Below are 14421 nucleotides of genomic sequence, written 5' to 3'. Positions count from 1 at the left end.
CTGGCGGCTCTCCAGACAGCATAACCGTCCTGCTGTCCGGACATGCACCACACTGACCATGTGCACTGTTCAGTTTCTACCGAAGTACAGAGATTTTCTATGAGGTTCAGCTTCTCCCGACATGTGCCAATGAGACTTCTCCGAAGCAAAGAAGGTGCTAGAACAGGGGGTCTCAAAGCCTTGGAGGGCCACAGTCCGCTAGTTTTTTTGTGATTTCTTTTTAATCGGCAGCTAATTTAGGTCTTGGAAACAAGGTGTGCAGCCTCATAAGCCAATCAACGAAGTTACATTAAGCACGAAAGTGCAGGAACACATCAGACGCGGCGGTTCTCCAAGATTTGACTTTGAGATCCCTGTTCTAGGATTTCTTCTGAATAGCAAACGTTCTGGAATGTTCAGCTTCTTCTGAATTGCAGAGATGAGTTTTAGACAAAAAAATTCTGACAGTTATGCATAGAAGGAGGAGACCGCTTTCCACAAGTAGTGTGACCCTACAGAGATTGCTACCTATCTTGTAAGACGAGGACATGCCTCTGGCAGCTGTAGCCTGCATAGATACGATTACAGAATTATCTACAGAATATTCAGGTCAAAAGTAAAGACATTCATGGGTGCTGTTTCTTCTAAAGTGCACAGATTTTCTTGACAGTTCAACTTCTATTAGTGACAGACTTACAGACTGTTAAAGAGAGAATGAACATTAGATCACATTTGTGTAGCAAATGCTCTTATCCAGAGTGACTTACAGTAAATATATAATTTTGATAACAATGCCTGAGGATATAAACGATGTTGATGGTAATATTAATAAACGATTCATTCATTATCACATTCCCCAAAGCAAAAAATCTGTGCGCATTCATTTACAAAACTAAAGCACCAAGAGAGAAAGAGACAAAAGAGGGAGAGTCGCCATAGTTACAACAGTGGCAGCCAGTAAAATAAAATGGACGAATGAATATTCACATGGAGCTCTACCACAAGAGCCAAGAAGCAAAAAAATTTTTTTAAAAGGGGGGGGGGACGGCAAACAGACCACTGACCACCTCTCAAATGAAAGAATTTGTCACAAAGAACAGATCCTATGACGACATAAACAGGACTTTTGAGGAAAACCAACACTCATTCACTCTGAAATGGAGAAATCACATAGGGCCCACACATCAAACTTCACTGCACTGCAAGGCTCCTTAAGACAATGTGAGGACCAGGGTGATCCAAAGAGCAGAAGGGTTTAAGCCCTGTAGCCCGCGTCAATTATATTTAGAAATAAGGTCAAATACTTCGAAAAATGTTATTTGAGAGACGTTTTTTGCACAATAAATGGCCACTTCTGTTTACACAGCTTCTGGCAAACAAGTGGGAGGGGGCTCGTCAAGGTGGGACGTGTGACTGACCAACCAAACAGGGGCGGCCTTGGAGGAGCCCGTCCCAATTTAGCGGTGCGTTCGGGGCGGGGGGTTGCGACTTTAGGGTGGTTTGCGATGAATTCCTCCTCTTCATCCAGGTCCCCGCGGAACGGGGAAAGTCAATGTTGGTTCTGTCTGGACGGCTGTTTGCCTTGGCCCAAGCGGAACCGCATGGCGATGGAGCCGCCGACGCCAACGTACAGGCTTTCACCCGCCAACAAGTCCTCTTCAGGAAGTCAGTAAATTAGAGCGGAGCAGCAAGCTCACAGCAGACTGGTCATGGCATTCGCTAAAGAACCGAGGAGGCAGAACACAGGAGGTGTTGTTTTTCATGTTTTCAGGTAAGGGGGGTTGGGTGGGGGGGGGGGTGATGTTGGTTGTAAGCTAGGTGTCAACCAGTCCCTGTACTGGACCACAATCACCCCAGGAGGTTAACATCTACCTAAACTGTCACAGCGTCCCACTCTTAATACGAAAAAAACAACGGGGAAAGGTGATGTTCCAAAATGTAAACATAAGGGCGCGCTGAGGGAGCGCCAACCGTCGCCGCGCAAACAGCGGCTACGGCACGAAGCAGGCGGCGGCGGAAAGCTGGTCAACACAAACACGGGAAAGGCAAACAGAGCTCCCATCGGCCCCGGAGGCCACGGGCCCTTTATCAGGAAATCGAAGATACAAACTGTAACCAGAGCTTGCGGTGGGCACAACGGCCGGTGGACCCAACCGTTTATTCACAGCTCATTTCCATTGCAAATCAGCCCCAGTTCCCAGCACAGTCACCCACACACCCAACCCCCGCCCTCTTTCCCTTTAACTTTCCCTTTCCCGGCTGCCCATGCCCCTGCCCTCCCCAGCACAGAAAGCCAGAGGCTCATTAAAAGGGTGAAACTATAATAGTTAACCGTTCCAGTTTCTCAAACAATAGGTGACCGAGGTAGTAACTACAGCCAGCGTTAGCACCCACACCCAGCCACCCTGCTCATTCGGTTTTCTTATGCAGCTTGGCTTCTTCTCTGTCTCAGCCTGGTCTTTCACCTACCCAGCATGCACCCTGACCCACACCCCCAACCCCCTTTCCTCCCTCCCGCCCTCCCTCCCTCCCTCCCTCCCAGACCAGCGGTTAACTGGCCAACTGAATCCAACATCATGGGACAGCTGCCCGTGACGAGAACTTCCCCATTCCTGCCCCAGAAGATTCACCAATAGCACGGTTTACTTTCAGCCCCTTCCATTTTTTCGATACCCAAAGGCTGTCCCTGTCCCTCTGACACATTCCAGCCAAGGATTAAATTTCACTGGCAGTTTGCACTGACTGTTTTCCTTTCTCCCCTGCTTTGGATGCAGTGAGAAACGTTATTCCCCCATGACCTCTGGGACCTTCCGGTAAACGTCCTCAGCCCATATGGCCACACCACTTCCTTGTTTAGAAATTTGAAGGGAAAATGCATTCAGACATTAATTGTGTTTCAGAACTGTCCCCCCCCTCCCCCCCTTTTTGTTTTGTTTGTTTAAATAAACGGTTTGAATGAGATCTGGTAGCTTTAATGAAGATGTCTCTGTGAATGTTCTGCTGTGGTGTTAAATTTCACTTCTTTGTGAGAGCCAAAACACATGCAGTACCCATGCAGTTATTTAACTTGGTGGAAAATTCTATCACATAAACTGGAATGGCTTTTATTTTTTATTTTTTAAGACTGTTACATGTGTTTTACACATACTTTGCACGCTATGTAGATTAATGACAGTAGTATTTTAGATTGAATGCTCATTTGGGTGAATATGGGTCATAAATTTGGTGTGTCTTTATAACATGCCAGAATTAACCAGTATATTAATGGACACCTGAATAACTGACTGTCTTTACAAAAGGTCTAATGGCTCACATTTTCTGTTGTAAATTATAAACAAGTTAAAATATTCAAGTACACTCTATTAGGTACACTTAAGCTAACACATAAGTACACAGATTAATACATGCAAGCATGCATACATATGTACGCACATTCATATTCATATTTGAAGTCACGCTTCTGTAATTAGTCCCGGTGCAGCCGATGGCTGGGTTAAAAAGTGGGATTGCAGACGGTGCTGGGAAGGAAGTGTGAATCTGCACGACGAGAGGAAAACTAGAGCTGAGCCGGAGATGGAAAAACACAGAACCGGAGCGAGATTCCGTTCTCTCCACCCGCGGGCCGCACCAAGAGCCCAAACTACGCACGAGGTACAGCAAAACCGACGTCTAAACCCCGACGGCAAACCTTCACGTGGTAGATCAGGGAAACCACGGCTCGCTGCTCAAATGCTGAGGATGCGTTCCAAGCATGGGGGCTGCAGCTGTACACCTTGAGCCACGTCCTTAACTGAAACTGCTGCAGAACTTATCGAGCTGCGTAAATGGACTGTGTGCACAAATGCAATGGACAAGAGCCCAAATGCCTGAAATGTAGACGCAAACACCAAAGCCCAACACCAACACCAGTGTGAAATGAGGAGGGGGGGCAGGTTCTCAGACTAGCAGCCCTCCGAACAGTTAAATTTCTCCAGTTCTGTCCATCCTCAAGAGGTTCTGACTAAAACAGCTTGCGGGACAATGATGGCAGAGACCACATTTAAAGAAGAGAAGCAGCATGGTTCTGTATCGCCCACATCCCATCTGTTTTCACCTCATCTTTCTCATTTTTTATTGTTTTTTTTTTTTTTACTTTGCTTACATTCTGTTCATTGGTCGCTCCGACTGTAGTTACTCTCGTCCTTGTTTTTTTTTCTTTTCGCTGTTGCTAGTGGTGCTGTTGTTGTTTGCGGAACTCTGCGATATGAAACGGGGGGGGAGGAAAAGAAAGAGAGAGAGAAAAATTCCTCCCCCATGTGCGTCTAATCGTCCATTCAAGTCCCTCTTAATGACTTGTCAGTTCTTTTGCCCCTCCATTTTCTGTCCAATTAATTCTTTTCTCGGTACCCGGATAAAAGGAGACAAAGGAGCCCCTTCCACTAAATAATGAATCATTAAAATTCAGCAGCTCTGCGCACTGGCACTGGATGTGCCCCCCCCCCCACCCCCCCACCCCCACTCCCAGGCCAGGCCAGGAAGGCCTGCTTGGCATGCACGCCCTAGCCTTGCTTTAAAATTCCACACCACAGACCACAGGACTGGACACTTCACCAGCAACCCCCGTTACAGACACACACACACACACACACACACACACACACACACTCACACTCCCCACACACACATGCGCACATACACACATACACGCGTACGCGCACCGATACATACACACACATACACGCATGCACATACTCCTCGGCTGAAGGGTAATAATAATAATATTAAAATAATAAAATTGTAAAATGACCATAAATTGGGTCTTTAAGTTTCAGACTACACTGTATATTAAATTTGTAAAAATTTAAATTCAATTTGATATAAAAATCAATGTGGTGAACCTGTAATTAAGCTGTCCAGCCTTTTTTGCAGTGACTTCCTTACGTGTTATCTGATATGTGCCCGTTCTGGACTGAGACGTGTGGTGTAATGCGTAGCGACAATCTGTCGGCTTACTCCACACTTCATGTTTGTTGTGCCCCTGAGTGTTGGGCTGTGATAGGGCCTCAGAGCTCTCTGGTGAGTCAGCATAGCTGTGGTTCAGTTCTTATCCCTCCGGAGAACCCGATATCTCAACACAATGAATGACTCCCATAGAAAGCCCTATCAATGTTTTTCAGATACGATTTCAACCACATGGGTGCTAATCGTGTCAAAGTAAGCCAAAGTAAGACAATCCCATTGTGTTTTATTCAAATCAGGGGGACGGGGTAGGCTTCAGCACTGATTTAGAGAATAATGTCGACTGGATTGCCACAGACACAGGGACGTGTTTCAACCGTGTGCGAGTTGAAAAGAGTTGAAAACAACACACACTGCAGTGACCTCTGCTTTAAAGAGAGAGAAAGAGAGAATGGGTGGGGAGAATAGACAAGAAAATGTAGTGATAGATAGAAAAGCAAAAAGAGGGAGACATCGAGTGGGAACAGACATATAGGCCAACGGGAAGAGAGCCACAGAGAGTGAGCTGCCTGGCATTCGTGGAAAGAGGCTGAAGACTCGTACGTTCTGCTTTCCCCCGAATGAGCAGATTCGCAGCATTTGACAACGTATAGCCTCCTACAAATACACAACAGTTCGTTTATCGGACCAAATGTGAGCTTAATTGTATTAGCCTACTTTTTCAGCCTTACGTCCGAAGTAGGCCCACTGTGCGATTTGTTTTATGGCTCGAGGTCGGCATTATTTAACTGACACTGATACTGTACTTACACTGGCTGCTGTGGGAATATTGTTAGCCACGACTAACACTGTTGCTCGCGCAACTCGCGGTTGCTCGTTGGATGCACTTATTTTCTCTTACATTGCCACTGTATGTATGTATGTTATTTAGTCTACATAAAGAAGTGAAAGAGCACTCAACATCAATACAAATTTTATTTTTTCCTTGAAAATGGCCGGCAGAAAATATGAACTGTGTTTGTGATCATTATTTTGAAAACAACACCTTTCTGCAAACAATTCGTTTAAAATACAATGTTAAAGGTAAAACAAATAAAAAGAAACATGATTTTCATTTATACATTTTATGAGGCGTCATACTCCGAAACTTTACACATGTTTAAGGTGTTCAAACGACCATTGAAATATAATTGGTTTAAATGGTTGAACTGTACCAGTTTCAACATTTCCAGTTTGAACGTTTTCTTTTTTCGTTAGTTTTTAAAGTGTATTGGAGGAGATTGGCCGCATGTATCATGAAACTCTTTTTTATTTAACAAGGAGTTCAACAAGAAAAGAAAGTTTAGAAAAATAAGCATTTGAAGGCACGAGTTAGTGTTAAATGTATATAAAGTTATCATATGCCCGGCATACAATATATCTAATATAAATGTATACAGTACTGACACGCAGACACATACAAACTTGTAAAAAATAAAAATAAAAAATTAAGCGATTCCAATGTCCATAATATTCGCCTTCTAAACGTTACGCTTTTCTTCCCCTCGTGTTCGGTGGGAATTTGTGCCGCAACTGCCATCTGCGAAAGTTAGCTCATTTACACAAGGGGACTTGAAAGCTGAGATCGCAGAAGCAAGCACCTGTGGTGGTGCTTGGGTCTGCTTTCCACGTAAACGGAGGGGGGCACAGACATTGGGACACCTCGTGCGTCTTCCGGTTCACTTAAGCGCCAGCTTCAGCTGGCCCATCACTCAAGTGCGCGCGCGCGCATTATGTTACCCATTTCCTTAAACCCTGGCATCGTGACTAATCGCAATTGGATAAGCGGTGCATTTGACAGCTGCTGTATCTCAGGGCATTTCGCTGGTTTCTGTGAGGTTTCAACATATTTAAGAATATGAAATGGAGATACGCGTTGACCTCTGGTGGGGAGTTTGGTAAAGAACAAAAAAAAAACAAGTGGTTATGGCGCACAGAACTACTTTAGTAATTCATGCTCTAATATGAAAACATGACTGTAGATTTGGTGAACCTCTTTCCGAAATGCGATATGATGCAATTAATTAAAAGAACAAGAACGGCAATGCAATGAAATACATAAGCTACGCAACAGTTTTTAAATCAAACAACACCAATAAACATCCAAAAAATACAACCAAAGCATGGTTTGGTGGGACTGAAAATTAAACGACTGGTCGTGCCTAGACTGTATGTCAAGTGCTGGTTGCCACTGTTCTGCATGAGAATGACTTTGAAATCATTTGAATTGGTCCCAGTGCAGGAGGAATTATGAGTGCGTGTTTACCACCGGTTTCAGTATCTTGTTGCGCACCCGACTGACCTCAACCGCCTTCAATTTTCACAAAACGTAAAAGCTCCGTTAAAAAGTAAACGCAGAAGCGCTGGCCTGCACAAGCGCTCGCGCCTGCATGTTGATTTCGTTCAGATGACCCTCGCAGAAGAGTCCAGCTTTAACAATCGCAGGCCTGACGATTCCTTCCGAGATGTTCGTGGTAAAGTGAGAACAGCCGAAAAACAATGGCACATCTTCACCAAATGAGCGACCTTTACAAAGGCTAAAATCAGCAGGCACTTTTATTTATGTATATAGGCATGCGTATATATATTTATTTTCCTTATCATATGGCACAGCGCCCCCCATCTAAGTCTAGGCTATTCCTTCGTTAGTGCAGAAAATTTCCGTAACACTTAGTTAGCGATCAATGGAAAGTCTTTATGCAGTGCAGGTGCTCAGGGTCTGGACAGTGTGGTATATACCGGTTGTTCCCAGCTGGTAGGACTGTGAGATGGCGGAATTGACAGGCTGTTGAGTATGGGACTGCCGTACGGCCGGCGGGAGGAATGGAAGTAAGGATACTGGTAAATGCTTGACGGGTACCCGGGGTAGGGGCTATAGTAATTGGAGCTCTGGAGGTCTGTATAGTCACACTGCGAGCTGGAGAACGAGGCAGCCGCCGTGGCTGAGGCGGCCGAGGTGACGCAGGTCTGAGCGCTGTAAGATGCGTAGTCAGAATGAGAAGGGGAGCCGTGGGAGTGCTCGCTGTAATGGCGGGGACTCAGCTGCTCCGTTTTGATCTGCGGCCGTTGGGGCCCCGTTTCGCCGCCGGCGGGGGAGGAGGAAGAGGACGCTGCGCTCTTGCGACTCCAAACTCCTCCGTTAGCGCCTGGGTGACCATACGAGGAGCTGTACGCGCTGCCCGCCGTCGGATTCTGCCCATGGTTGTGGTCAGAGGATAAGGCGGTGGCAGCGTTGACTGGCAAGTACTGGTCAAACTCGTGAACGTCAAAGGTCTCCATGTTGCTGATGACGTCGGTGCTGATCTCCGAGATGTCAACGTTGCTGAAGTCGATGTTCTGCCGGCCGCTGTCCAGCAAACGCCTGCCTTCGTGTTTAAGGTCTTGCTTTCCACTGTGGTGCAGGTCTGTTTTAGGCGTGGTAGGGGGAGTTGGCGGGCCGTGAGGCTGGCCTGTGAGAGAGGGATTGAGATGATGAAGGTTCTAAATAAACCTCGTTTAAAACATACAATGAGCAGCAACAAAAAAGCTTACATGAAATGTGTGTTTAGCAAGTGGTCTCTCCATTACCGGCTCTGGTAAGAAACGACTGTATGATAAGCTGCTTTGTGTTCAACATTTTTATCGCAGATTAATGTAAATTTCGAACATAGTTTTTATAGCACTTTTATTGCGTTGTTGTTTTATCATAGCCTATCTTTTTATATTTGAAAGTTAAATCCGTGGTCGATTGCCCTTTAAAATGGGCTGGACTACATCTCAGACGCTCCTGTGCGGTGAAATTCTCTCACCTGCGTGTTCCGGGTGGTGGTGGGGGTGATGCCCGTCTCCCATGACTGCCAAACCGCCCATTCCCGGTTCGGCCTTGTACATTTGATGACTGAGCTCGGCTCCAGAGTCGGAATCACTTTGACCAGGCTTCACGCTTTTCCGCCTCCTGGGTTGATATTTGTAATCCGGGTGATCTTTCTTGTGTTGGACCCTCAGCCTCTCGGCTTCCTCCACAAATGGTCTTTTTTCGTTCTCCGACAGCAATCTGTAATAATAATAATAATAATAATAATAATAATAACATGAGGCTACAAAACGCTGTAGTTATTCTCACTCGAATAGCACCAGTTTGTTCGCATAAGCTTTGGAAAATTAAAAGCATCCAACGGAATGTACCTGTGGCGTACATTCCAGGAAGAATGCAGTTATCTTTGGTCTAAACCCATATCTTATAGTTACGACAAAGCAGTCAATTTTATCAGCAAAACAGTTGCTTTGTATTTATTTTAATTAATTAATTAATTAAAATAAAACGGACCTCATTACGATGAATAAACTCTCACAGTGACAGATTCTTAGCCCTGAATCACAGATGATTAAAAAACGGCAAAAGGGAGGACTTGCAATCGAGGGCAATATGACCAGTTTGAAAGATGCCAGAGTTGGCATGCGAGTTAAATAACCTACCGCCATAGCTTCCCCAAAGTCTTGCTCAGCTCGGCATTGTGGAGGTGGGGGTATTGGTCCGCTAATTTTCTGCGAGCCGCCTGTGCCCACACCATAAAGGCATTCATTGGTCTTTTCACGTGGGGCTTGTTTTTCAGCGTTCCGTTCCCCCGCACGGGCATGGGCACGAGCGACCAGTCGTATCCCTTCAGGACCTGTGACACCGCGTCTCGGATGCAGGCTGGGAACCGGTCATCTTCTTCGCTGTCCAATTTTTTTCCCATCGCAGGCAGGAGCATAGAACCGTGTCCGTCGGACCCCGTCGGAGAAGACGGGGCGTCCGAATCTGAATCGTCTTGCGACATCGAGCTTGTGGTCCCAGTCGGGCTGCAAGGAGGCTCGTTGAGGGATTTTTCGTGTTCCTCTGTCATTTTTAACATTGGATGGGAGTGACTCCGAACAAAACAAGTGGTTCGGCTGATTAAATCAATCTTCCTTAGAAAACAAAATGCGATTATAACTTTGCAAGTAAATGGTCTTGTAAATTAATAAGAACGCGCATTTTATGCACCGCTTAACATATTTAGTCGAGGTTGCCTTTTACACCAAAATGTCAAACTAAATCCCGGAGTTTTCCTTGCTTGTTTGTTTTTTTGTTGTTCTCTCTTCTGGTTTTCCCCTTGCGTTAAAGGTTAACTGTAGTCTGTGGTCTCAGTTCCGTTCTGTGGTCCAGCGACTATATGTTCGTCGAACTTTGTCAGAGTTTCGTCCCCTCACTCCACCTACCCAAGTGTGATTGGCCAGACCATATTACAGTCCGTCTTTCCGATTGGTTTCTTTTTTATGTAGGTTGGTCATTTCATAAGCGTCTCGAGGTGTTCGTACTTTAGTTTGATGTTTAGCCTACAATAGGCTATGACTTTCTTATGACATACACTGCTTATGGCAACGCAATTGCAATAGAACCAGGAATTAATAGAACCATCGGTATTGGACTAGAGCATAGCAATTTGACGGCAGTGTATCATACTGGATAGGGCACTGGGCTTGTAACTCCAGGTTACTGGGCTTGTTGGTTACATTCCCACACGGGGCACTTCTATTGAACCCTTGAGCAAGGTATATCACCTGTATTGCTTTAGTTATATAGCCAGCTGCGTAAAAAAAATTAAAAAATAAAATAAAATAAAAATAAATAATAATAATAATAATAATAATAATAAGTTTCAGAGTTTACGTTAATACAAAAATGTAAAATCCTGCAAATAAATCAGAGATGTGAATTATGACGTGACCTGTAACATTATCCGTGTATGTAAAAGCAATACACTGACAGTATTAAGTAGTTATACAATTTGTGCAAATTTGAAAGGATTAAAAAGTGTCTAACAATTCTGTAACAATTAATTAGTAAATATTAGACATTATGACGACTTTGGGAATAAGGTTGTAAGAAAAACTGGGCTTCATTAGCTTTACCTGACTACATTTCTTATATTTTGAGTGGAACAGCACACAGACGGCACCGATTTGCAACAGATGTTATTAACTTCTGAAAGGCCATAGCCCTCAAAGAAAGTAAGTTATTTTAAAGTGTAAAATTTAAAAGAGGAATGGCTAGGCTACACCTAAATGCCGCTATATACAAGGACATGCTAACCCACACTTCATGGATTAAGTTTATTAAGATAGTGTATATTACAGATTGCACAATATATTATTTCTTAATGCATGTGCTATTTGGAAACGTGTGCAATAGTTTATTTTTAGTAGTATATTTTTAAATTCACGGACTGGCAAACTATTATAAAATTGTTTGTGTCAATCTGTAATTTTGTTGCCGCGTATAACAACTAAATGCATGTTTAAAACCGACCTCGTTCTTAATGGAACCGGTTCAGATTAGTATAGTATAGTAAGTATAGCCCCAAACGGCATATGACAAGCACCTCAAAAATAATACCACAAGCATGTGTGTGTGTGTGTGTGTGTGTGAGACACCATAACGGCCAAAAATGACTGAATAGCCTAATCTTTCGCAAATTGTCAATTTGGGTAACTAGCAAACCCTATAAAAGTGGGTTTAATTTCCCTAACACTATATGAAAAAGAATTCAGCATAATTTCACATTTCTTTTTAATCTTCCATACATCTGTAAAATTTGCACAAATCTCCGTCCAAATGTCAACAAAACGCTCTAAGATGTTTTACCTTTTCAACTGTACATTTAAAATATACATTATGCAACGCAAATCGAGCGTGTTTGGGTTATATTATGAGCTTTTCTCATATCAAACTCATAATATAACTCATAACATAATATAACTCATATCAAAAAAGACTATTATACGTTAAAAAAAAGTTCAAATGAATCCTTTTAACGCAATACGCATTGATTAGTCGGCCTAGTGGCATGTATTTAAAATGACAGTATTTTGACAGAAACGAGTGAATAGCAGACTAAGTTCTTATTTATCTTTCAGCAGTTATGTGCTGTGTAAACACTGAAAAACCACAGTGCGCATGGTCTGAGCAATATACAGAACATTAACATGGTTAAATAAATGTTTTCAAATGGCCTAAATTAATTTAAGTATTCAGACGTATTAAAATTTGGCTTCATGTGCGCTGACTATGTGCGGGGACAGGGTACAGTTCTTCTGCATAGCCTACCATATACAACTTATAATGAGGCCATTCGTCTACCGGTCTCCTCATTACGTTCCCCACTGGCGCAATTCTATTTGAATGGCCTCTCATATGCGCTAAATGTACAATTACACTTTTAATCATAATTTGATCTTGCACACGTTTCGGTCGCATACGTCCTGACTACATAGGAAAAAAACTCAGTACAGGACATACATATATTCTGCAAAAATATAATTTTACACTATGTGCGTAAATTCAAAATCTAAACGTTTTTTAACCACTGAGGCAACAACCAAATGCATATCTGCGTGCAGGTTCTTTGTGGTATGTATGCATCTGTGCACGATTGTTTCGTTCTGAAACTATAGCCAACAGTGACTTGTAAATAACACCGAAGCACTTGACGCCCCGCGGAAAAGTAACATTAAGAATCTTAACGTGATATTGTTTCATTTTTACATGTAGCCTTTATAGGCGTTCCTTTCCTCAGTGCAAGCCCTCTAAATACGTATATCATCACATAGACTTCAAAATTGGCATCAATAAACTCACATACGTCGAGCGATGCTCAGGCATGCTTAGAAAAAGTGATCAATATGAAAATACATATAAACAGAGAACAGTCAGAGCTCCACGGTGCGCGGTCGTGCTGTGCTCACTGTACGCAGATTTTATTACCCGCGTGAGCTGTTCGCAACTCCTGAAATGCGCCCCAGTGTCCACGGGACATTTAGAATTTTGTCTTTGTGCCTGGTGTCGGCGCGAGACGTATTTCCAGCGGTATTTTACGATTAAAAATGACCACGTTTGATCTGTTCGAATTTAAAGACATTATTCGTAATTTTGTCTGCAATTATTGCAATATTTTACTCGCTTATTTCGTGAGGTCGTTTGTTCAGAGGGCTGAAGCTGAATCATACTGACTCTTTGCCCCGACAATATTTAGCGCTTTATATGCCGAGCCTTACATGAGTTGCAAATGCTTATTTTCACTTCATTTTTTTAAAAATGGAAATGTGTACAATATTACGTTTACCAAACTCTAACCCGTCCCGGGACCACATTGCTGGCCGGTCACGCGCAATTACATTTAAAGCACGATCTGCCTTTGGAAGTGTAAGGAGCGCCTCCCTTCCCACGTGCTTTTGTTTAATCCTGAGGGCTGTGGCACGGCCGCCTTGTCTGGTTTGCTTGTTAGGGAGGGCATCCAGGCCACCTGCTAGATTGAGCTCTCGTGGCCCATGAATGCCCCAGTGTGAACTAAACTGAAGCCAAATGATGTTGGTGGTAAGTACAGGAGTCCCCCCCACAAAAGATTCCGGGATTCTACAAAACACTAAGGCAGAAAGTCCACTGCCCAGTACAGTCAGAGCTATTATGAGGGCACTGAATGTCAGCAGCCTGCAGTGGCTGAAAAGGGGAAGTTATCTGGAGCCAAATGCAGGTTTGAATAGTGACAGTTACTGGTCCCTAATAAGGCCACACGTGTCAGAGTTCATTAAAAAGATATAAAAGAGTTTTTTTACTGCACCACAAATACAATGCTTTGTTATTTCAGCAAACACAACTGTGTGCAACGACAGTTTTAAACTTAATCAACACCGTGTCCCTACGCCTAGCTGAGAGCAAAGCAACGTTTTCTTAAACTGACATTCAGAACTCAACCCCAGACAAAGGAAAGGAAAGGAAAGGAAAGGGTGGGGTGGAATGAAAACTGGATTGTAATTTCGAATCTTGTATGTTTGAATCATAAATAAAAAGTTGATCACAAAAAAAGAAAGAAAGGAAAGGAGAGCAGAAACGGCTAAATGTCAGTGGCAAGCGAGAGAAGCAGGAGCCAGCCTAGCGCGCACTCACATTGGGTCCCCGCGATAAACCCAGAGGCACAGAGGCCCGGGTCCAGCCTCAGTGGGTCCGAGACCTGAACTGGAAAAACTGCCCCGATATTTATTGACACACGCCGAACACAACGGCTTCCTTTTGCTCTGCAGCAAGAGTCCTGTTAATGTTTGATGTGATAGCGGCGCAGAGAGAGAAAAAAAAGCCAGCGTGTAAAGGTCCTATTGTCAACGTTATCATCGCAGGTCTCCCCAGTCAGAAAAGGAAGAGCCTTTCTGACAGAGGCCTGTTTGTTTGCGAGAAGGGGGGGGGGGGGTCACTTTTACTTAAAGGACACAGGCCTATTAATATGGGATACTGGATTGGGGAGGGGGGGGGGGGGGGGTGGTGAGAGAGCGTGAGAGATAAAAGACAGATTGAATCGATGTCTTTATGAAGGATTCTTTGTGTTCATTCATTGCAAGTTTGATTTCCATCACCATCCATCGTATGAAAGAAAAGGTATGTACACTGTTATTTGGCAGGCATTTCAGTGTGCT

At 43.8% G+C, this 14421-nt stretch overlaps 1 protein-coding gene across 1 annotated transcript; it reads right to left on the bottom strand.

Moving 5' to 3' along the window:
• Positions 1–5873: 5873 nt before the first annotated feature.
• Positions 5874–10257, bottom strand: LOC118216057 (transcription factor Sox-8-like). The gene is made up of 3 exons (XM_035397068.1): positions 9412–10257; positions 8745–8989; positions 5874–8405 (listed from the first exon to the last, which is right to left on the bottom strand). Exons 1-3 carry the CDS (start codon positions 9828–9830, stop codon positions 7669–7671), a joined length of 1401 nt encoding a protein of 466 aa, XP_035252959.1. The 5' UTR covers positions 9831–10257; the 3' UTR covers positions 5874–7668.
• Positions 10258–14421: the final 4164 nt, after the last annotated feature.

The sequence above is a fragment of the Anguilla anguilla genome, chromosome 17 (assembly GCF_013347855.1).
Source record: "Anguilla anguilla isolate fAngAng1 chromosome 17, fAngAng1.pri, whole genome shotgun sequence".
Lineage (NCBI taxonomy): Eukaryota > Metazoa > Chordata > Actinopteri > Anguilliformes > Anguillidae > Anguilla > Anguilla anguilla.
The sequence above is the reverse complement of the archived record's forward strand: the minus strand, read 5'-3'. Positions and strand labels throughout refer to the sequence as shown.

Excerpts from the sequence above, each read along its gene's own strand:
- LOC118216057 (XM_035397068.1), bottom strand. The coding sequence starts at position 9,830 with ATGTTAAAAATGACAGAGGAACACGAAAAATCCCTCAACGAGCCTCCT. Across the intron at positions 8,990-9,411 it reads ACTTTGGGGAAGCTATGGCG|ATTGCTGTCGGAGAACGAAA; the intron begins GTAGGTTATTTA and ends TTATTATTACAG. Across the intron at positions 8,406-8,744 it reads CCACCACCCGGAACACGCAG|GCCAGCCTCACGGCCCGCCA; the intron begins GTGAGAGAATTT and ends CCTCTCTCACAG.